Below are 23,836 nucleotides of genomic sequence, written 5' to 3'. Positions count from 1 at the left end.
TTGAAACGATTCGTTTCAACGAATCTCCGTCCGTAAATATTCGTATTACAATCGTTTCCACGATTTAAAACGATACTTTTTTTTTTTAAACCCAATTCATCATAATCCCCGTTACTCCTCCTCCTCCTCCTCCCCCCTCATTTAAACTTACGCCCGGAATTATTAATACTAAAAAATAAAACGTATTAAAAAATGTGTAAATTCTTATTGTTTCATATTACCAGCTCAAACACATTAACACAAAAAATTATATTTTATTCGAATTTTACGAAATATATTCTTCGTTACATATATATTTTTTGTCTTTCGTATCAGCAGTCTTTATTAACTTAAATTTTTTTATATTTTATTTTTTCTTCTTCTCATTGTTAGTAAAATAAAGTATAGAAAAAATAATTTAAGCGTTAATCGAGAAAACGAGCGTGTTATTTAATTTTTCTGTTACCTTCGTCTCACGCATATCCTTGGATTAATCGTGATGAATGTATTTACATTACGCGTTCAATGTTATAAGATAATAATAGAGATAAAATTATTGTCACGTGTTATGTTACGATATGTGAGAAAGAGAGAGAGAGCACATATTTGCATAGGTATAGATAAGAGTCGCGTACGATGAGAGAAAAAGAATAAAAAAAAAAAATTAAAAAGAGAAAGAAAGAAAGAAAAAAAGGATCAGAAAAAAAAGCTCGTGTGTATTTACTAGTCAGACAGTTAACCGCAGACGCCGGTCTTCGCCAAAAATAACGTTCATTGATTTCGCGTTCTGAATGAACGAGCTCGCAAAGGAAAATGAGACAACGTAGCCCATCGAAGAAGAAGAAGGGGTGGGTGGGTGGTAGGAAGGGTGGCAGTTATCTATGACCATCGTGGAGAACTAGCGGTAAAATTTCCAAGAAGTTGGACAAAGAGGAAGCAAAACATTTCTTTCGCTATTACGTTTATATGAAAGAATCTCTTCCGACCAATAGAAAAGATACTTGTCTTATTCGCCCACGTTTCGTCTTAACGTCAACACTCGAAATCTTTTTCATTTATCCACCCTCGAGAAATATCCGACTCTTCGGTCAAGATTTTCTCTTCCAAACAATATAAATACTCTCTTGGAATATTTTTATTGATTTTAACGATAAATTTCAAATAAGTTTACTTTCAATTCCAGATAATATCGAATTCGTAAAAAATATGTCGTGCATGATTTTTATTTTAGTATGAATATTATTTTATTTTTTTATATATTTTATATACCATTTTACTATTTTATTAAATAGAGATTTTATAAATTCCCCCGACGAGTGCAACAAGGGATCTTGAATTTCTTTAGGATAGTGACGGTTTTCGCTTATCTTTATCTTCTTGCCTAGCTCATCGTTCGAGATAGCAGAAAGAATATATGTGCGTGAATAACGTAACATGATCGTGTACACTACGAGTTGTATTTCAATTTGCTAAAAGTATCGTTCGAATAAGGAATAAACACATAAGCATTGTTTCATTAAAAGATCAAATAAAATAGAGTCAATTATCATTTATATTAATCAAATATTTTTTACATTCTTATCGGTATAGTCAGTCGAAATTTGTATGATTTCCAATTTTCTTGGGGGAGTACACATAGATATCTAAGTCTTATGAAAAAATAAAATAGAAGATGAGAAGTAACACTAAATGAATTAGATAAAAATAAAAAGAAATCAAATTCGTTTTAATTCGAAAAGAATAGGCGACGAGATGGCGCAAGACAGTGCTAAGCAGAATCCGCTATTGGATCGTAAGAAAAAGAAATAGAAGAAGAAGAAGGAGAGTTGTTTTTACGAGAGAGACGAGTTTAATGGTCTTCTACGACGTGTGGCATAGAGAGCAAGCTTGGAACGAACTGTATAACGGCTGTTATTATGATTATTTGCGACTGCACGTCTCTCTCTTTCTCTATTTCTCTCACACACATATTCACTGTTTTTCTCATTTGGTATCTTGGTACCTAGTACGTATTACATGCGTGAGCCATAGGTAGAACCCCATGCGTCTTCGAGTTTATTTTACGCTTACGCAGACTCGAGCCTGCCTTAACGTTTCTTCCTCACTTTCATTTCTATCTTTTCTTTTCATTTTACATGTATGTATATATATATATATATATATGTTACCGTCAAAGCCGGAAACTTTTCAAACAAATATCAGAGATTGCAATGCTATAAATTGTACAACTTTGCTATTTTTTTGACAAGTTCTGGTAAATATTTTTTATACTAAAAGTAAATAGATTTTAATGAAACTTATATTAAATTAAAGTACATTCTTTTGTCTACGCGTAGAACACCATATCGAGTTATAAATTTAGCATGTAAAGTTCAGAAAATGTCAGAGAATGCAATGCTGCAAATTGTGCATCCTTGCAATTTCTTTGAAAACTTTTGGTCAATATTTTTTATACTTTTAGCAAACGGATTTTAATGATTTTTATATTAAATTAAATTACATTCTTTTTTCTACGCGTAGAACACCATATCGAGGTATAAATTTCGCATATAAGGTTCATAAAATGTCAGAGAATGCAATGCTGCAAATTGTGCATCCTTGCAATTTCTTTGAAAACTTTTGGTCAATATTTTGTATACTTTTAGCAAACGGATTTTAATGATTTTTATATTAAATTAAAGTACTCTCGGTCGGTTATATTTTTTCGTTTTATTATATACCAAGTATATTAATCAAATTTATTTTGTTTAGCCGAGCTCCGAACAATGAGGATCAGAATCGTGTAATATATTTTCTTCGTGTGTTACTATTCGAGAAAGATTTGAACGATGACTTTATTAACTTTGTGTGTAACACGTGGACCCGAATCTAGTCGATTCTGTTATTGCTAGGCTAGGAGACCAAACGAATAAGAGAAAGTGGGGGTGGGGGATGATCAAGAAGGAAAAAAGTATAAGAGAGGAGAGAATGGAAAAAAGGGGAGGTGGATCGTTGAATAAGACGAATTTTTGCGTGGTCGTAAGGGAGCAGACATACTCGTCTATTACGTAGGTAGATATAGAGTCAGCAACGCCCACGTCGTCGCCACCCTGCTTCTGCTATTCGCTTGGAAAACGGCTAGCTTTTAGGGGGTTGGGGGTAGTTGCGGTGCGAAAATGTCAGACGAACCGGCTGATACGATACACCCACGCGATGGAAAGTGGGGCAAAGTCGATTCATTCATCCACTGATTCATAACAGTGGGCGGGATGTGAGGGAGACACAGATAGAAAGAAATAAAGAAAGAAAGAGAGAGAGAGAGAGAGTGAGAGATACATACAGATATTCTTCATATTCTTTCATCTCTCTCTCTCTCTTACTCTCTCTCTCCCTTTTTTTCTTTCTGTCTGTTTTAATTCCCTCTCACTCGTTTTCTTTTTTCATCCCTCTTCCGAGTATTTCAACATGATTTCGTAGAGGAATATCTCTTAAAAGACAAAAAGTATACGCGTGCGGTTTCATCATCCCTCTTGAAGATGACGGAGAAACTAGCCGAACGTTTGTGCGTGGGTAGCGAAAATCGAAGAATCTAGGGAATCCCGGGTTTTTCCTCGTCTAGATGAGCGCCATTTTGGTGACGCAAAGCTGGATCGGAGACCTTGGACCATGCTCTCTCACCCCCTACCCTTCCTTCTCTTTTTTTTTCTTTCTTTGTTTCTTTCTACACGATCAACCCCCTCAACCTCTGATATTATCATGCGTATTACGTTATCCAAAATGTATGAGCTTTTTCGTAGAAATTCACGAATAGTAGCTATCGAGCATGAGTCTCGTTTAATTTTTCTTCGTTTTGTTAGCTATGAGAGAGAGAGAAACGTGATAGAAATAGAGTCCTCTGAATTTCCTGGGGTTAAGGTGGTTTTTCTTAAATGTGAAGGTCGCCCGGCTCGTCCTTATTCTATTACATTTTTGATCCTAATCTTCTCGTTATTTATCTCGTAGATTAATCTTTGAAATAATCGCAGACATGTCCTTAATTTAATGTCCAAAACATATTTCAATTAGAAATGTTTTTGAATGATGCAAGATGAACTCGATAGACGTTGTGTTCACGGTGGTTGTGGGTGGTTGGTGGGGGTTGATGGTTGAATTCGAGTGCGTCCTCTTTTTTTTCCATCGACCGTTTGTTTCCCTCCCTAACTCCCTCCCACCCTCACCCTTTCTATATCTATCTCTCTCTTTTTCGCTCTCATTGTTGCAACGTCGCCCATCGTCCTCCGGATATCCTATACATCGCTAAACACAATGCACCGTCTGGTGTTCCTGGCTGTGCGCCATTGTCGATAACCTTTGCATCGTCGACCCGATGATGGTAGTACCGCGATAGGAATGTCGTCGACTTGGAAAGTAGTAGCGGTATTCGTGTAACGATACGCACGTGGAACATATTCCCTCTTTCTCTTTCTTATTTCATCTATTTTCTCCCTTTTCTATCATTCTTTCCCTCTCTCTTTCATTCTTTTGCATCTTTCCTTTTTCGTTAGACGCGAAAACGCATAAGGTCGAAGGTCGCTGCAACGAAAGGTCAGACCCCCACGGTTAAGTGCACGAAATAAGAACGAAAAAGGGAATCCATTCGGCAGTTCGATGGAAACTAGAGAGAAAGAGGAAGACGATAAATAACTCGCGTAGCACTCCTTTAAGATTTTCCACTCGTGGTATCCTCTTTTTGAATGACTTTTCCTTCTTAGTTCAGTCAGTATTATTACGTGATATCGTGAACAAGCAGTATTGTTTCTTCCTTTTGGATTTTAATCTCAACAGCTGATGTCGGTGTACGTATTATTCAAGTTTTATTCGACGTTTCTTCTTTGTTTTTCTATTATGAAACGATGACCACCGATTTTTTTGCAAAATTTTTTACTCGCGAATGACTCTGATCAAATTGGATAAACATTTGAAAATGAAGATCTATCGTTGGTTTTTCTTAATACAAAAATAATGTTGACTAACAAGTTAACCATGTTTAAGTTTGCCGATTGCATTTTGATATCTGTGACTGTGGATAAAATTGGATGAACATTTTTAAAGAAAAAAAAAATCGTTGGTGTTTCGTTAAGCATAATTGAAAAGAATGTTGATTACCATGTTTACCATGTTGAAATTTGCCAATCGAATTTTGTATCCCTGTGATTGTGAATAAAATTAGAAATTAGTTGAATATTATCGATGGAAAAATTCGGTGGCGGTGTTTCGATAACCGAAAAAAGAGGAAAGAACCAAATACGGTATGGTGTGAAAGAAACCGATGGTGGTGGTAGTGGTAGTGATGGTTCTTCTTCTTCCAATGCTACCCACGCTTTCTTTCGTGTTTTCTTTTTTCTTTTTTTTTTCTCGATCGCAGCCGGTGCCCTCACGAAATTAGCATTCGAAAGCCAGAAATAGTTCGCGGATCACAATGCCTTGGGAAGGTCGGACGTAAAAAGACGTGGTATTCGCGAGAAAAAGTGTGTGCAGATTTATCGAATACCGCGAAATTGTTGTTGAGTAGACCGGATACTCCTCCGCAACGGGGTCGTATGAGGACGACAGTGAAAAGAAAGAAATTCTCCTCCTCCTCCTTTTAATTTTTCTATTCTTTTCCTTTTACACGAATTCGTTCGATTATTATAGTCAGATTCCATTTTCGTGGCTTGATTCACGTGGTATAAACGATGACGTATACGTTTCCCTTTTTAATATCCTATTACGGTACTATGAAAAAGGAGACGGGGCAACGATACCTTTGCTCAAAGTATCCATAAAATTTTTCAACGATCTAAAGAATATACTATTATTCTTTGTTTGTGTAACATATATATAGTAGTTTCTTAGAAAGAAATTCGAATTCTCGAAGAAGATTGACGATTTCAGGTGGACTTAAATGAGTTGTCAGAAGAGCTATCAAATATCTTCGAACGTGTAAAACGAGGAAGCATAATAAAAAAGAAGAAAAAGGAAAGAAAAAAAAAGAAGAATCTAGTAGAAAAGAAAAAGATTTAAAAGTAGTACGTCTCTAAGAACATTATTCCTTTCGGATACCGCGTTAAAGTTGAAAGATCCATAAACCGAACGTGGAAAGGTTTCTTTCTCTACCCATAATTCTACGTTCTAACGAGGCTAAAAAGCGTGATAGAAGAACGAGCATGGGGTTTTATTTGAGGATTCACCGAAAGGTTTTCGGCCTCGTTTATTACTACTTCGTTTGTTCCTTCGTGTCCTTTTTACGCGTATCATTTTAATATACCTTACATCTACCCAATCCTTTTATATTATTCTCATTAACGAGTAATCTTTCATTCTGACATAGGTGAATTATGGTTAGGCCGAACAAACGAGCGTAAAAATATATGTCTTTTAGATTATTTTCTTACCGATCTTTATTGCTTATCCTCGAATTTGTAAACGTTACGACCGTCTATACTGATTGGATTTTATTCTATCAACTATCCCTGACTTTAGTTTCTCAAATCAAGACATTGAAAAAGTGTGTGTGTGTGTATACTTTCGATTATATAAAATCGTACATTCAGGAATCAGAAGTTTCGTAAATCATTATTCGCGTCAACGGGAACGGATTTCTTAACGATCTGACGTACGATATTGTAAGTAGGTGTTAACAGCAGCAGGTCTTCTTTGTGTGTATGCAGTTTTGATTAAGTTCATTCGCTTAAATCATTCGTAACGGTAACAATTTGCATGAATTATACGATCTCGAGTGTTGTTACCAATGTATTCGAGTAGACGGTGAAAGTAAAAAAACAAATCTTCCCCTCAGTTCCAAACTTTTTTTCACATTTTCCGAGTTAGTGGTTTTCTCCTTCCGCAATCTCTTTTCTTAAGTATCCATCTTCTTATAGCAAACGAGTATCACTCACCCATGATCCTTTAGAAATGCTCCAACAATTTTTCCTTAAGTTTCCTTACCCGTTTCTTCTTCTATTCTTTTATTCTCCTCTTCTATCTTTTCCTTTCTTTTTTTTCTTTTCTTTTTTTTTCTTTCTTTTCGCGTCATCGCGATGCCACTTCGATTTGGCACATTCTCTACAACTTTATCCTTTTCACCATAGGTTTCTCCCACCATTACTCGACGACACCATTAATAATATCAAGCGTGTCATAGAAATATTCTATGGGCCTACTATCGAGCACCTTTATATCTTTTCTAGTTATTATAAATATCTTTGTGTGAGAATCAACCGATCGTATGTGTCTGTTTCGTAGGGGCTTATTACTTTCCACCCCCTTTTTCTTCATCAATGATATATCGTTATTGCCTCAATGCGAATGCGTATATTCGGCCAGTATGAGATGCAGACTCTTAAAGGAAAATAGTTGTTAAAAGGGATTCGTACCATAGAAAGTAGATAGATTTATCGTACCTCTTTCGGCAAATCGAACAATTACTTTTCGTCTAGGAAATTACATTTTCGCGATAGAGAAGAAACCAACCATATAGTTATAGCACGTTCTGATAGGGTGAATCATTGAGAATTTATCAATGACGATAATAAAAGATTCCCCATAAGAAAAGACAATCTTTATTTCTACTTTAATATTTATTTGATCTTTCTCTAACCATTATGTAAATCATTTAGAAAACAATCAAAAATAGCTTATATACATACATACAAAGTGTATTCTTTTAAATCGAGATAACAAGGTACGATAAACTCTGTTTTTTAGTTTGTTACGTCACATATTCCTTACGACTGTTGAATCCTAGAATAAGGTTTTGTTTTCGAAAAAACAGTATCTTAGAGAGAACGAGCTTATTTTTGTCTTGGATGGACGTATCGTGTTTGTAAAAAGATTTTCTTTTCCATCGTCCTGATACTCCCCTCGGGTCTTGACCCACGACACCGGAGAATCGAGGTTGGCCAATGCCCAAATCGATCTGCAGATGCAGAAATCTGAGAGAAAGAGAGAGAGAGAGAGCAAGTGATCGTTAGAGTGAGTATGCCATTCTCGTCTTTGCCCGAGAAACGTCGAAACATCATTTTACATAGGCTTGATTAAGTATAGTAATACATCGAACATATACTTCTGATGATGATACAACACGTAGCTCGGCCAAATCCTAATTAATCATAAGTTTGTTTCTTTGCGAGCTAAAACAAACAGTTCGTTGAAAAAAGTTTCTCATCCTTTTTTTTCCCTCTCAATTTCATCCCCCTTTTCTCTATCCTTCTAACTCTTTATTTCATACCCGATCAATAAGTTAAAGACAAAGAAAAGAAAAAGGGGATTGTGAAAAAAGTAAGATAAAGATATGAAACAAACAAGTGTTCGTTCCTTTACTCTCGACGACGCGACATTTTACAATCATATTTCAATTTTCACGATGCAGCAAATTGACTTTCGAAAGCTTACCAGCGTAGACACCTACGATTTACGTTCGTGAAATGATCTTAAATAAACGAGAGAGAAAGAGAAATAGAAAGAGAAAGAGCACCTTGACCTAAGCACCACCAAAACCGACACGAATATTTACGCGCTCGTTCTAAACGTCGTGACCATCTTTCTTTTTCTTTTTATCTCATCCTCTCTCTCTCTTTCTCTCTCTCTTCTATCTCTTGTTCACACGTTTTAAGAGAGAAATAAAACGAGATTTCGAGTGGGTTCTTTTGGAGTATACATACGCAAACACGCACGAGGAGGTGCTCGCGGGCAAAAGCGGTGAGATATATACGCGTAATGTAGCGCGATAACATGAGTTTCGGAGTAATTGTTTACGCGTGCCAAGTGAGTTATTTGGCACGTGGCCCATAGCATGGAATACGACGGGGGGAGGGAGGGAGGGAAACGAGGAAGGGAACGTCACCCACGTGGTCGGCTGACTGCCCGCGGGACTTTCATTCCTTTTTTTGTTCTATCTTTTTATTTGGTTTTATTCTTTCTCTTTCTGTTACTTACTTATTCTTCTCTCTTTATGTTTCTCTAGAAACATTTCTCTTTCTCATGCTAACACGTAGCCCCAAGTCCGCGTGTTGGCAACTTTGTCTTCGATAATTTCGTACAATTTCGTTAACTATACGTTACATTTATTTTTATTTATTGGATAAATATATGGTAAGGGTATTTAAAGGGAAAAGAAAAGGAACTCGTTGTGCAACGCACACCAAACACTATGAGAATCAGGAAGTCAAAGTCTTTTCTTGATCTTTTTTCTTTCTCCGTTAGATCGAAGTCATTGGTAAAGAAAAAAAGTAGGAAAAAGGGGGATGATACGGAAAGAAAAGAAAGAAAATAAAGATAAAGATAGAAAGATAGATAGATAGATAGAAATGAAAAGGTTGGTGGAAGGGAAAGGAAAAAGAAAAATGAGAATAAGGATCGTAGGCGAGAGAGGAGGGGGTAGGTAGATATCGTGGAGGAGAAGAAGAAGGAGGAAGAGGAAGAGGAGGAGGAGGAGTCGAGTCGTTCGTCCTTCGTTGGCTGAACTGGTGGTGGCTGTTGCAAATGGTGGGGGTACGAAATAAGGGTAGTTTGCGGGGGCGGGAGCAGAGGTTCGTTAGTTTCCGGGTTGTTCCGGAGGGTGTTGCGGGGGTGGTGGTCGTATTCGCGGGTCCGGGGGTGGGTGGAGGGGGCGGACAGGAGCCGCGAGCCACGACACGACGAAGCGTCGCGACGTCAGTAGAGCGCCGCGCTATCGACCACCACCACGAGACCACCGTCGTTTTCGTCCTCGTCCTCGTATTCGTATTCGTATTCTTATTCCTTCGTCGAAAAACTACGATCTTCATCGTCTTCGAAGTTATTTTCTATCGTCGAATATACCTTATCCCTTTTTCTAGTCAATTAGATTCGTATAAGTAAACGGTAAACGTATTTTTTTCCTCTCGTACGGTGGCGTATTTTAATTTTATATTTAATTAACTTCAACCATTTTGGTATTTTTGTAATCATAATCATCCACGCACGGTTACGGTTACGGTTAATTTAATCGCAACCAAGTTAGATCGGTTTTTACGTGGGGAGAAAAAAAATCAAAAAAAGAGAGACACACATTTGATTAATCGTTTTAACAAACAGAAAAATATTATTTACGATTTGGAAATATAAAAAAAAAGAAAACGGAAGAAAATTAATTATTACTTTCTTGGTGGGTGGGATTGATCATCTTGATCGAGATTAATTCGCGAATAAAAAGTGGCAGGATCAAAAAGGAAAGTGGCAGGATCGAAAGTGGAGTCGTTGTACGGTGGTGGAAGACGACGGTGCGATAAAACAGGGATCAAGATTTCGATCAACCTGTTCGAAAGGAAAAGGGTGCCACGAGGATCCTGCGGCTACGCGCCGCTGCGTGCACGCGCCTCCTCCGTGGGCTCGCGCCTGATCCTCAAGAGCACCGTCGTTGCTAGTAATAATAATAATAATAATAATAATAGCAGTATTATTAGTGATAATAATAGTAATAATAACAGTTGTTATAATAGCAATAGCATTTGTAATAGTATCAGTAATAGTAATACTAGCAACGACAGCACCAATACCAGTGGTAGTAATATCACCACCATAACCAGAAACGAAAAATCTGACGGGAATTCGTATAGCGCGAACGCGTTGCATGCGTGCGTAAGTGGATACTTGCTCGAGTGCCAGGAATCCTCCTCTAACTACAGCCACGAGCCACCCCGTGTGAGACCCAATGACTGTCCATCCAGGGACCACGGGACACACATGTTCGTTATAAGGTCAGTGCACGATGTGCTTTTCTTTCTCGCGTGATTTTTATTCTTCATATTATATATATATATATATATATATATAGTTTCTTCTTTTATACTTTGTTATCTTTTCTATCTTATAAAAAGCAATACGAGTATAAGATCGTTACCTAGTACTCTTTGTTTCAACGACAAACACGCTAACGTACTCTGAACACGCGTTTCACTTCGTTACTTTATATTAACATTCATGAATTTTTATCTAACGAACAAAAAATTGTTCAATTTCATTTTTTCGACTGTGTCCAATTGGAATGTTTTTCTTTTTTTTTCTCCCCCCCATTCGTGTTAAACGTTTTGATAGTGATTAATCGTGGCTTAACTTCTACCAAGTTTCCTTTCATTGGTGGAAAAGCCGTGTATCGTGGAGACTTAGAGAAAGCGTTATAATATACCGACCGCAATAAGAAGAAAGATAAAGGAAGAAAGAGCAAGGACCGAGGGAAGAAAGAGAGTGAAAGAGAGAAAAAAGAAGAAGAAGAAAAAAAAATGCCGAGAAATTTGCTAGCGGCGGTGAGAAGTGTCGTTCGTTCGTGGCCGTTGCTACTGGTGCCGCCGGTTCCTCCAAGGCTGCTGGTTTTTAAAGAGATAGACTCGTTTCGTGTTCCTTTCTCGTTAACTTTCTCTCATGCTATGGCAATTCAATAATAATAATAATAAGACTGACCGTATTTTTTTTTTCAAATTTTCGTTCGATCATTTTAATACGAACCAATTGTATTTTTTTTTCTTTTCATCATTCGCTAATTATTAATAGAAAACATTTGGTGACAGATCATTTACGTGCTGGACAATTTTATATTTTGTTTTTTAAAATAATTTGTAATACTATTCACAAAATTGTACGTTTATTTTGTAAACTCGTGAGGGTGGGAGGAAAAGAGGGATGCATTAGCCCGATGACTAATCGAATCGCAAAGAGATACAAATGGATGGTGGTAGAACGCGTGGCAAAGTGCGAAATACCAGACCGAGAGAGTAGGAATCACTTTCTCGTGGTTTTCTTGGTCGTTGTTGTTGTATTTACTGTTGGTGTTTCTAGTGGTAATTTCCACAGTTAAGACGTTGCATAGAATCCATTCCTCTTGGACGATGTAAAAGCTTTTTCAGGGAATCCTTTCTCAAGAGAAGAGTTTCAAGCAAATGGAACTCATTTTTTTTTTCTTTTTTTTTATTCGATTCCTTTCCTTTATTTTTTTTTCCCCATAGCAAAGAGGGAGTTTTACTTAATACCAGATACTATATTTTCCTGATAATAATAACTTACGTTAGTTCTATGATCGATTACGTCTGACTAAGGTTGATCTTTGACTACTTGACGATTGAACGTTACAATTCGTTGACGTTCATTGAAGAAAAATGATAACTCGCGATTCGTGAATAAAGACAATGGATGAAAGATTCCTTCTTCTATGGGAGGAGGATAAAGAAAGAAAGGGTATATATGAGGAGGGAAAAAAAAACTAGAAAGAAAGGAAGAAAAAGATGGACAAAAAGGAACGAAGGATGGTTTAACCCTCGCGTATGGTAGACACTCATTCTTACGACGATGATGGCTCTTACGCCTTGTCAAGCCTCGTCAAAAGGGAAACCCTTGTGGAATATTTCCGAGTCAACGACGCACGACTTGTTCGCAAATCCCCATCGTTTTGCTCCACAAAGGGCCCTCAGCGCGTATCGCACGACTTTCCGTCACGGTTACCAAAGGAACCAACGAGAGAACTAACCTCCCCCTAACTTATCAACACCATTCCCATCCTACAACCCCCGTGAACAAGCACGTCGTCCTTCCTTCGCGATATCATTTGAAAAAGGAAAGAAAACGTCGATGATTTCCAACGTGTGTCGTCGTCCTCCTCCTCCTCCTCCTCCTCCTCTTTCCGTTCTTTGACCTCATCGAAAAATTGAATTTCTTTTTACTCACGGGCGCATGAGAAAGTTTCGTGTTTTATTTTTCTATTTTATTTCCTTTCTTTTTCTCTGATCTCACCCTGGAAAGGAGATATATTACGTTTTCGTTGGAAACGTTTTGGCTCGTGGGCGCGTCTACGGTGACGTAACATTTCGCGTGTCGTAACCGCGATCAATTTCGCGATTAGATTTTGACCGATCATTCGGGAACCGTGCTTTTATCTGTCATGACTTTTATTCCATTATATTCGATTAAATCGACGACCACGTGTGTATATAATACGATAGATATATCTTTACCATAGGATTTTCGCATATATATATTTTTCATTTGCTTTTTTAATCGTCGTTGTAGTATCTTTCGTAGATATTATAATATTAGATCTTTAAAAATTCATTGATTATAATAATTAAGATCAATTGTTGAAATAATTTGACGAGAAAACTCGTTTACGAGACGATGTATATCGTAAGATCTTGGATAATAACCGAACATCCCTCTCTATTTTGGAAAGATTAGTGAACGGTAGAAAAATAGGGGTAGTTGTGCCCCCGATTAAAAGTCCAATCCGAATTAAAAGGATTCTCAGAGCGTTGGGAAACTCGAGGAGGCTGCCAATACTTCCGGTCTTTGGGTTAGCGAACTGGAATATATACTTTGGCCTGCCCAAAGTATATTACAGGGTCGAACCAGTTTACCAGCCGAATAGTTGCCCTCTCTCCCTTCTTTTATCTTATTTTCTCTAGATATCGAGAGAGAAATAGAGAAAGAGAGGTAAGTCAAGTTAAAAAGAGTATAGTATAAAAGAAAGAAAAAAAAAAAAGATAGAAAGAAATATATAAGGGAGGCCGGCAAAGCTTTCATCGTGTTGAATTTCAAATCGGCGGGCGCATCCCCCGGGAGGAATTGGCATAAGTCCAATCGCGATTCCACGTTTACCTGCTCGCACTCCCCACTGTTTCATCGTCCATCCTTTTTTATCTTCTCTTTCTTTTTTCCCTCCCCCGTTTTCTATTCTACTATGCCTTCAGTCTGTTTTTTTTTTCTTTCCTATCCTTTTTTTTTTTATTTCACGAAAGTGGGTCGTTTCTAATGTAGATCTCAGAGTATCGGTAGATGGTAGGAAAAATTTGTTTAAAAAAAAAAGAAAAAAGAGAGAATGAGAATCCTGAGAGAAGATCAAAATAATAAGAAAAATCAAATGATGAAGGGCGGCAAACGAGTCAAGAAGATGAGAGAAAAGTGAGGCCTTGACTTGGTCACCCTGAAGCTTCGAGTATCACGATTGAGTCCGTGACTTCGCATACGATGCGCCTCTTATATTTGTTTCTTACCTTTTTTATTTCCCTCCTCCTCCTCCTCCTCCTCATCTTTCTCACGGTTTAACTCTTCCTTTTCACTCTCTCTTTCTTTCTCTTGCTACTCGTCTACGATGAACAGAGACAAAATAAAGTACTTTTGTACGTGAGAATATACGAATAATACCTGTTGTTGTTGTGTGTACAGGTACTTACTCGATTGTGAATCGCAAAACGAGTGATGAGCATTATCGTCAAGTATATTTCCGTCTGGAATTGTACAACCAACGAATACTATTGCATACCGAATAGAAATGCATCTACGTTTCTTATTTCCTTCTCACTTTACCCCTTTCGTTCATAAGTGACGTAAATGTACGACGTACTTACTGGCTTTTTCTTTTTTTCTTAAACTCGACCAATGGTTGTTCATCGAGGTCATCAACGTGAGATTCTTTTTATTATTTTTTGTTAACTCATCGAACGCGAACTTCTTCCATGAATTTCCATTCGACAGGACAGGTACGGTTCTCTGTTTTTCTCGGAACTTTTATTTTTTTTCAATACTTCTCTTTTCCTCTTTCGTCATTGTCCTTCTCGTCGGCACATATCCTTAACCAATGGTCATAAATAATATATCCGATCAACGGCGCGTGTATTCTAAAGCACCGTACACCAAAATATGCCGCGAGCTAGTCGACTCCGATCATACGAACGGTCAATAAGATTGACGTTTACGCGAGTTCCACGCTTCGTTATTTATCTGCGAACCTTTGGCTAAGTGTTTTTTGTTATTCCGATGTGTGACCACGTTCGATGGTTCCGACCCTGTCAGTATGAGAGATAGCAGAAAAGAAAAGAAAAGAAACTAAACGAAAAAAAAAGAACAAACTCGTCTTCGCGTGCACTTTTTTGGGAGCTGACAAATCGTTCGGACAAATTTCTACCGTTAGGAGGCTCGTGTACGATCGAAAAATTTTAGGAGAAAGGAACCAGCCGATTATCTTTCAACTTTATTGGTGATAATGTATGAAAATATCAATAGAACCGTGTTTCTTCTCTCTTCCACTCTTTTATTTTATTTTATTTTATTTTCTTGTTCTTTCAAGGAAGCCGCATAAGGGAAAGGGACGTTTCTTTGAAAGAGTCACGCGCAAATTCAGCTTATTAACTTTTTTTTTTTTTCATAATCTTCGCTTTCGCGCAGGCACCGTAAAGAAAAGGATCGAAGGAATGCGAAATAACGGAAAAGAAAACGTATTGGGAAAAAGGGCCCTTTTTTTTTTTGGAAGAACCCTGTCTAATAATAATAATAAGCTCGACAAACATTGAAAACTTTTTCGAGAGATGTTGTTGTTGTTCGGTGTTCAGTAAGACAAACGTGGGAAAAAATAATTATGCATCAGATGCACGTTTTACTCTTTGAGTTTCTTGTTCGTACAATAAAGTCGCCTTTCCAATATAAACGATTGGCCTATTCTTGACGATCATCATCATTATCATCATCGTCATCGTCAATAACCATTTCTACGTTCCACAATATATATACATCCACCGATTGCGAATCACGTAATTCCTTAGTAAGGTGCAGAAAACAAGTATAGTCGAGTTGTTATATGGGGAGCGTTATTTATCGTCGATGTTACGATGGTAGTACCACAGACGCTCGTTAAAAATTCATCGACGGTAAGTTACGAAGAGAAAAAGGATTGTGAGAGAGATAGAAGAGATAGAGAGAGAGAGGGTGAGGGGGAGGTAAAAAAAAAAAGAAAAAGATAAGAAAGATAGAAAAGGTATGGGGAAGCTTTACGTAACACAGAAAACAAACGACTCGGATAAAATGTTATTCGGTGGTGGAGGAGTCTTCGACCTCCGAATTTAACCACCCGTCATCTCGTATCTACGATTATTATCCCATAAATTTATTTGTATTCATTTTCATCCAATAAGAGATCGATAAACTTGCTTTTAGATAGTTTTTATATTCGTGTTCATTGAATAATCATCATTCGGACATAAACGATGATTATTGTTTTTAATCGTATATATGTTTTCGTCGATTAATTTCATCATAGTTCCATTCGGGGATAAAGAATTTTCGTAAAAACGATTAACCCTTTGAGTGTTATGGACGCATATATGCGTTTGGTAAAAATTGATACCTACGCGTGTTTATCAATGTGTTAAACTATTTTATTCGTAGAAAGTACTTCAGTTAAAAGAATTCGGCACTCATAGGGTTAAAAAATAAGATTAAAAAAGAAGATCTATGAGATAGGGTTAGATTTCATTTGAAAAAAAGAAAACAAATTTCTCTTACTTCCTGAATTATTTCGATAGAGATTATTTTCACTTATTGTTAAATTTTTTGGTGTTTTTTAGTTGATTTTTCTCGATGGTAGTAGTAGGGTAAGAAGAAAGGTGGCGGCAACTCCTCCTCCTCCTTCTCCTCTTTCTCCTCCTCCGGTCGAGACAGAAAGCATCGATCTGTTTTCCTCGTCTGGTTTCCCACGTCTACATCGGTATACATACAACCCGAAGTGTATCGAATCTTGACGTAATCTCGCGTAAGAGATGGAAAGGCGAACGACCGAGCTTTCGGTTCTTACGTAATCGTCATTATCATTTTCTTATGGGAACTTACGATCGTAAGAAAATACAACGAAGAAAAGTAGATAATGTCTTTTAGGTTTTATTATATTGCTCGTGAACGAATAAAAAGAAAACTTTAAAAAATATACACGTGTATGCAAACGTAAATAATAAGTATGCATCTGTGTGTCTATATAATACGTAATACGTTTCTGTACACGTTATAATATGTCGTCGTACGTGTCGTAAATCTCGAATAAATTTGGAGGCCCCTGAAGATTCGAAAGCCATGATACGTTCACATCTTTCACCGAAAAAAAAACAGAAAAAAAAGAAAGAAAGAAAGAGAGAGAAAAAGGTGGCATGTTTTTAAGGGATATACCGGGTACAAAGAAGACAGGGAGGGAGGTGGGGTAGAAATGAGTGTACGGTGGTTGTAGGCAGATACCGTTACGAGATGTGTTCGCACTTCTTCGGTTGCGTACTTTTAGAACCCACAATAAAGTCAGTTTATTGCGGCTCATTGAGACGGGTATCGCCTTCCGATTGTTGATCCGTGTTCATCGGTGATCGTAAAACTCTCTTCGACGATTCCCATCCTCCCCCCTCCCACCACCTCACCCCTTTTTCCCTCTACATCATTTCATAGTTTTATTTTTTTCTTTTCACTCTCTCTGTTTCTCTCATGGAAATTCAACGGAACGTCATCACACCGACGCCCACACTCGAACACATTCACACACGGTTTTTTACCTTTTTCATTTTATTTTCTTTTCTTTTCTATTATTGCAACACTTTCATGATCGTCCGCGGTATTTGATTTGAAAAAAAAATACGAACAATCGAAATGGGTTAATGGGGAGAATATTAGAAAACGTTACGTACCTTTACAGATTACTTTGTGTTCGATGTTATAGGTGAAAAGGTGTCTCTCTTTTTCTCTTTTACTCTCCATTTTATTCTTTTTCTTGATTTCTATATACTTTTCCTTTTTTCTCCATTGGGTTATAAGGGTAGAGCTTAATGGGCGTCGTGCCCGACTAGAGGAAAGAAGAAGAAGAAGGCAGCAACAGCAACAGCAGCAGCAGGAAAGCTGCTTTCCGGATTTACTGAGGCGCAAATCGACGGATTTACGGAGGCGTAAGACCTCGAGGGCTTTCTTCTTGCTCGTAAAGTACCGGATAGGCTAGCCGAGGGTGCCTTTTGCCTTGCTTCTTCCTTCCTTCCTTCATTCATTCATTCATTCATTCATTCATTCATTCATTCATTGCTCCTTTCCCAAACTCCCCGTTAGGATTCTATGAAAGTTAAGGGTTTCTTTCGAAATAAATATTTCCTTCATTTCTATTTATCTAATACAGATGAATTATATTTTAGGATTTTATTCAATATTTTGTCACACAATATAAATTACTAATATCTTTATTTATATATTTTATTTGTGAATTTTTATACATAGTTGGTTTATCACAAATCAAATTATAATTGTGTAATTGTAGGTAATATAAGAAGAAAAATTTTGTTACTCGTACCGAAAATAGAACACGTAGCTCTTACGAAATTCTTCCCGATCGATAAGTCCTACAAATTTAATCTCTCTCTCTCTCTTTTATACTCTCACTAACCGTCTTCTCTCTTTCGTCCTATTTTTTGTTCTTCCTCTTTGTCTCGGTGCACCGACCTCAACCGAGAATTTGCAGTTCGAAAGGGCAGAGATTTATTTTTGGATTGGTTAGTTTGATTTTTCCGAGGCTAGAACGAACAGGTAGACGTGGATGAGATGAGGATAATCTCATGTTATCAAAATTTAATGAAAATAGGAATAAAATAGATAGAACGTGATGGTGTATAGATGTAATACACCATAATCGACATCAGCTTGCTATTAGAAAGTTCTTCTCGAAGGTGTGTTTGTTCTAACACCTTGGTTTGTAATCCGTGTGGTTATCCAAACGAATGGAACACCTACACTCACGGAAGCACCTGTGGAGCCCCATTGCTGACTGCTGCTGCTGCTGCTGTTTTTATTCTTCGAATTTCATTCTCTTCTTTTCTTTTCATACCTGTTTCTTTCTCATTCCTTCTTCTTCTTCTTCTTCTTTGGTAGCTCGACCTACCTGTTATTCGTTACTTATGTCTAAACCAACGACGTATCATTTAAGAGACTGTTCGGGTAACTTTAAAATGGGATTAGCACAATTTCCTTTACCAAATTCTTCAAGCTCGAGTAGTCGAGAATTATTATAATGACGCGTCACGGTTGCCTCCTCGAAACGTGAGAAGTCTTTTTCCTATGTCTTAATTTCTACGAAAAAACAAAAAAAATAATTTTTCTACCAACGTCAGAGAAAGAGAGATTTTTCTTTATCTTTTCTTATTCATTTTTCTTCAAATTTATATTATAAACACCCACCTACGATCGCGTCGACATTTCAGGAAAAGAAACTCATCGTTTCAATTTTTGTTACTAGTTTTAAACACGATAATAAAATTTACGATGATATCTTTCTTTTTGTTTATTTTTTCTCTCATCTAATATAATACAATTAATCTTTATCTCGTTCGATATTTGAAATCTCAATTGACTCATAAAGTATTTTTACGATTATTCGAAATTGTAAAAGGCATAAAAAAGAAACAAATGTATCATCCAATTATATTTCTCTAGTAATCCAACAATAGATTTTATTCGAACGTTGCTATAAATTCTTCTGATTGATGTTTCGATTTATTTAGAAAACATTGAACAACTCTTCTTTATTTCTTTAACTTCATTTTTCGAACTACTAAACGCATTTCCTTCAAGTAAGAGAAGAGGATGCTTCCTTCGCGAGACATATGCTCGTAAATATAAGTTTTTCGGTAAACAGGTTTTAGGTAAAAGTGTAGGGAACAGAGAGAAAAGAAACAAGCAAAACGGAAGTTAGCTTCTAAAAGATATCAGACTGCTCCGGCGTTCGTCACAAAACCGACGTAAATAGAACGCGCTTACGTTCACGAGATGAAAACAATCGTAACTCTAAAAACCCTAGATCCGTTACTCTTACCTTTCCCTGTCTCTCTCTCTGTAGAATTTGGAAAAAGCTGTTTAATTTATCGACAAACTGCGAAATCTTGACAAAGTGGATAAGGGTATCATCGATCTTAGTCCAACGAAAAAGAAAAAGAGAGTCTTCCGATAATATTTTTTCCTATACCCCGTCAACTTCTTGTTCATCTTCAAAATAGAAAGAAAACTTCTCTGGAAACTCGATAGACTATCATCGAACTGGAACGAAGATGAACGTCCGAGCTAATCGAGTGGTGACTACAAGTTCCATATTGGAAAACGAGGAAGGGGGTGGTGGAAAAGGGAGATGAGTTTGAAGAGGGTGCACGATGATATAGTTGTTATAGTTGTAGTTGTAATAGTAGTAGTGGAAGCTTGCTAGGTTTATTCGTTCGTTCGAAAAACCTAGAAGGTATCTTGAACTCGTGGTTCGAGACTTTTCATCTAAACTCTCTCTCTCTGTCTTTTTCTCAAAGTTCTCCAGTTAGAGACAGTTATAAATTTGTCCCCTTGGGGAAAACAAGCGACTATGCGAATGCAACCACCACCACCACCACCACCACCACCACCACCATCATTGCTACCTACCACTACCTACCCTTCTTTTTATTCTTCTACTTCTACTTCGTATACGAAAGAGGTTAGCATGAGTTCGTAAATGCATCCATGCACGCGTAGTTTATAGCCAACGACTTTCTCTCTCTTTCTCTATTCCTGTTTTCTTCTTTTTCTTTTCTTCTTTCTTACATACACGACTCGGATATTTACGCAACGAAGGATTCTTTTTCGAAATACTCTTAAAAGTTCGACGATTTGTCGTACGAGTCGAAGTCGATAAAGCACCGAGAGAGTTTCTCCTGTTCGTTTTCGTTTTCGTGTTTGTGTTCGTGTTCGTGTCTAGTCGTGTTACTCGGCCTTTTGGAATGGAACAATCCTGACGTGGAAAGAATGATGAATCAAAAAGAGAGAGAGAGAGAGATTTACGAAAATCATCGAAAGAGTTGGAAAGGGAATGGAATGAAGGAGAGACCTTTCGTATAGAGAAAAACTTAATCGCGTAAAATCCTTAAAGTTCACCCTCAACGATACGATGCACTTTGATCATAGAATTTATGTTCGGGGTGCAATGTACCAACATTAAATCCTGTGCTCGTTGGTGCGTGCCGCAGAAAAATTCATCGTCGAGACTCGAAGCCGAACTTTTTCTTCTCTTTTTATCTTTCTCTTTCTCTTTCTCTTTCTCTCTTTCCCGTACGGGAAAGAGAGAGAGAAAAAAGTTTCGTGGCAAGGGACGAAAGAAAGGACGAAAGATTTCTTTCCTCTGTCATCGTCTAAAGAAAATATTATTCTTCGTTTGCTTCTACTCTTCTATTCGCGTATGATGGCGAATCGTTTTAAAGAAGAAAATAAGGAATGCATCTTTTGTAAAAAAAAAAAAAAAAAAAAAAGAAAAAACTTTCCTTCGTTTGAAATGCCGAGAGTTTTGATACAACGTGTAAGGGATTACGAACGGTTAGGGGGAAATAAAGAATTACAAGATATATTTTCTTGATCGTATCTAATATAATAATATAGTTAGATGTGTTTTATTGTGTCTGATCGAATTTTATTATATAGTTAGTAGAAGTAAATGATATATAATTTAAGATAAAATACAAATATTTATTAATATTTTTATAGGAACGATTGGAATTTCGTAACATTAAAACGAGACATCCGTAAAACATATTGCAATAATATATTTAGATATCTTCTTCTTCTTTTTCTTCTTCATCATTTTATTAAGACTTTGTCCTGTTATAATAGCTTTTTTTTATAGCTATTTCTATATATTTAGATATCATTATAATAATTTATTTAGTAATTAAATGATATTTGTATATATACAATAAAAAAATAAGATTTAATGTTATTATAAGAAACATACATACATATATATAATGTAATATTGTAGTAAGAGTGAAAATGGGGTTGGTTACTACCTAAAAAAGATAAAAGATATTAGTAAGATAGAAAAGAATAAGAGCATTGGCCTTCTCGTGTGGCCATCTTTACGGTCGACGACTAAAAGTCAGCAAAGACAATGAAAACATCTCGATAAATCAGGAGAGACGACCGGTAAAGAGATTAGTAGAGCTTACAAGGCATTACCGGGTAGAGGAGAGACAAGCCGCAGTCATCTCGACTTCGAAGTTGGCTAATCTTTTTCAGTCCTCCTCTTTCTTCCTCTTTATTCCTCTTTATTCCTCTTTCTATTCTTCTTTTTTCCCTTTTTTTCTTTCTCAATTCCAACTCTCTCTCTCTCTCTCTTGGGATCTCTTTTCTCTCTTTCTTTGGGAGTCACTCTGCACAGAGTTAACCACCCGTGAAGCTGCACAATATATCTTTGAGATAATTCGCTTGTTAGGGTCGTCCGCCTTTACATTAATCCATCTGCTTGTGGTCTTTCTCGTAGCCGCCTCTTTCGCACTTCTCTTACTTACATTTTACATACTTAGACACGAAGAATATGAGGACAAGATCAACGAGATCAAAAAATTAATGATTATCTTAATTTCATGATGATGATGATGATTAATTTGTAATAGTTAATCAATGTTTTCCGTTCAAATGTTAAACTTAAACTTGGATCTTTATTTTATTTTCTTTATTTATTTTTTTCTGTTTGTTTAGTTGAATTTTAATAAAAATAGAACGATAGTAGAGATCGTAAATTAATCGTGCTAGTGGAGATGTAGTATTTTTGGGACCACTTGTACGATCTTAGAATTATTATTAGATATCAGAGAAACATATAGGTTCTTGTTTAAATATAATATATTTTAATAGTATAACAAAAGTAAATATAACTTTATAAAAACACGCGAATTTGTATAGATGCATCTTAATCTTTTTGAGAACTTTGCCACAGCTGTGTTTCCACTTGTGCAAAAATGAATATATATTCTTTTCTTTACCAAAATAAATCTCAACCTTTTTGTAATAAGATAAATAATATTAGAAATTTACAAATTACATTTTTCCTAGAGTATTATCATTAAAATAAAAATATATCTCTAATGAATAATCATCAAATTAAAGAATACAAATTTCTTTGATATTATTATTAGGATACCCACAAATACGTGGTTTTCCTCGAAGAGATTAAATATAAAAAAGAAAATGATTTGGAGAAGGATTATAAGAAAAAGGGCTACAACGTTGGTGGGTATACATACCTACGTCATTGAAAAGGATGCTATTTCGAAGGCTACTCGAAGGTAACTTGGAGAAGAAGAAAAAGAAAAAGAAAAAGAAAAAGAAGAAGGTACTTGTCATGGTGTCGATGCTCGCGATATCGCAACTCGACTGTCACTCGACCAGGATTGATTGGGTTCTCTTTTCTCGCCATCCCTCTCGTCTCGTTTTATCTAACTAATTTGATATACGAAGGGCGGTCCCGCAAAAGAAGGTTGCGACGATAAATCTCTATAAGAACGATACCCCTTTACGGAATCAAGAAGGTGTCTCCTTTCCGAGGAAATGAACGCTTAAAACCTGCAGTAAGGTTGTTTCTCGTTTCAACGACGTTACATTTTGTTGAGCCAAACGGCACGGTAGCTTGGACATGCGAGTTCGATGAGAAAATAACTCGTCGAGTTAAATCGACGATCCGTTAACGAGTCTCATTTTTTTTCACTCTCTTTTCTTTTTTTTTTCTTCTGTTTTTTGGTTTCCTCTCTTCTCATCGCGAACACATTAACGTAGGTTGCGTTCCGACCAGAATGATTACTCTTCTTCTTCATTTATATTTTTTAATCCTTTATATATTATATTTTTTAATTATTCTTTCTTCTTTTTATTATTATTGTTATTATTATTATTATTATTATTTGTTTCTTTTTTATAAGAGAGACACGCATGAAACGTCTCGCCACGTATCCTTGTACTTAAAAGAAAATAAATATCTAGGACCAGCTCCGGAAGACAAGTTTCCTTGGAAAATGGCCAGATACTTTGAAAATTTCTCTTTCTCTTTATCTCTAGAGATTTCTTTTTTTCTTTTTTTTTATTATTTATTATTATTTTAAACTGACGTTCGAAAGCTGCTACCTTCGTGCAATTAAAATGTCTCGAGATATTAAACTCACGATGACTAATTAGAGTTAAATTACTAAAAAAAATCAAACAAAGTAATAATAATCGTCGATAATTTTTCGCAACGAGAAGATTATCTTTCAAAGATAAGCTTGTAGAAAATTTCGCGATAGCATTTAAG

The 23,836-nt window shown here is 36.5% G+C and overlaps 1 protein-coding gene across 1 annotated transcript in view; it reads left to right on the top strand.

Annotated features, from left to right (window-relative positions):
* The first annotated feature begins 9,618 nt into the window (after positions 1-9,618).
* The window catches only part of LOC106791662 (fibroblast growth factor 17), a 104,474-nt gene continuing 90,256 nt past the window's right edge, over positions 9,619-23,836 (top strand). Inside the window, exon 1 of the mRNA XM_014757485.1 lies at positions 9,619-10,694. Coding sequence (XP_014612971.1) covers positions 10,681-10,694 — 14 coding nt within the window. The 5' untranslated portion in view covers positions 9,619-10,680. The remainder of the gene's footprint in view (positions 10,695-23,836) is intronic.

This window comes from Polistes canadensis, unplaced genomic scaffold (assembly GCF_001313835.1).
Source record: "Polistes canadensis isolate GaletaPanama2010 unplaced genomic scaffold, ASM131383v1 scaffold_329, whole genome shotgun sequence".
NCBI classification, from domain to species: Eukaryota; Metazoa; Arthropoda; class Insecta; order Hymenoptera; family Vespidae; genus Polistes; species Polistes canadensis.
The sequence above is the reverse complement of the archived record's forward strand: the minus strand, read 5'-3'. Positions and strand labels throughout refer to the sequence as shown.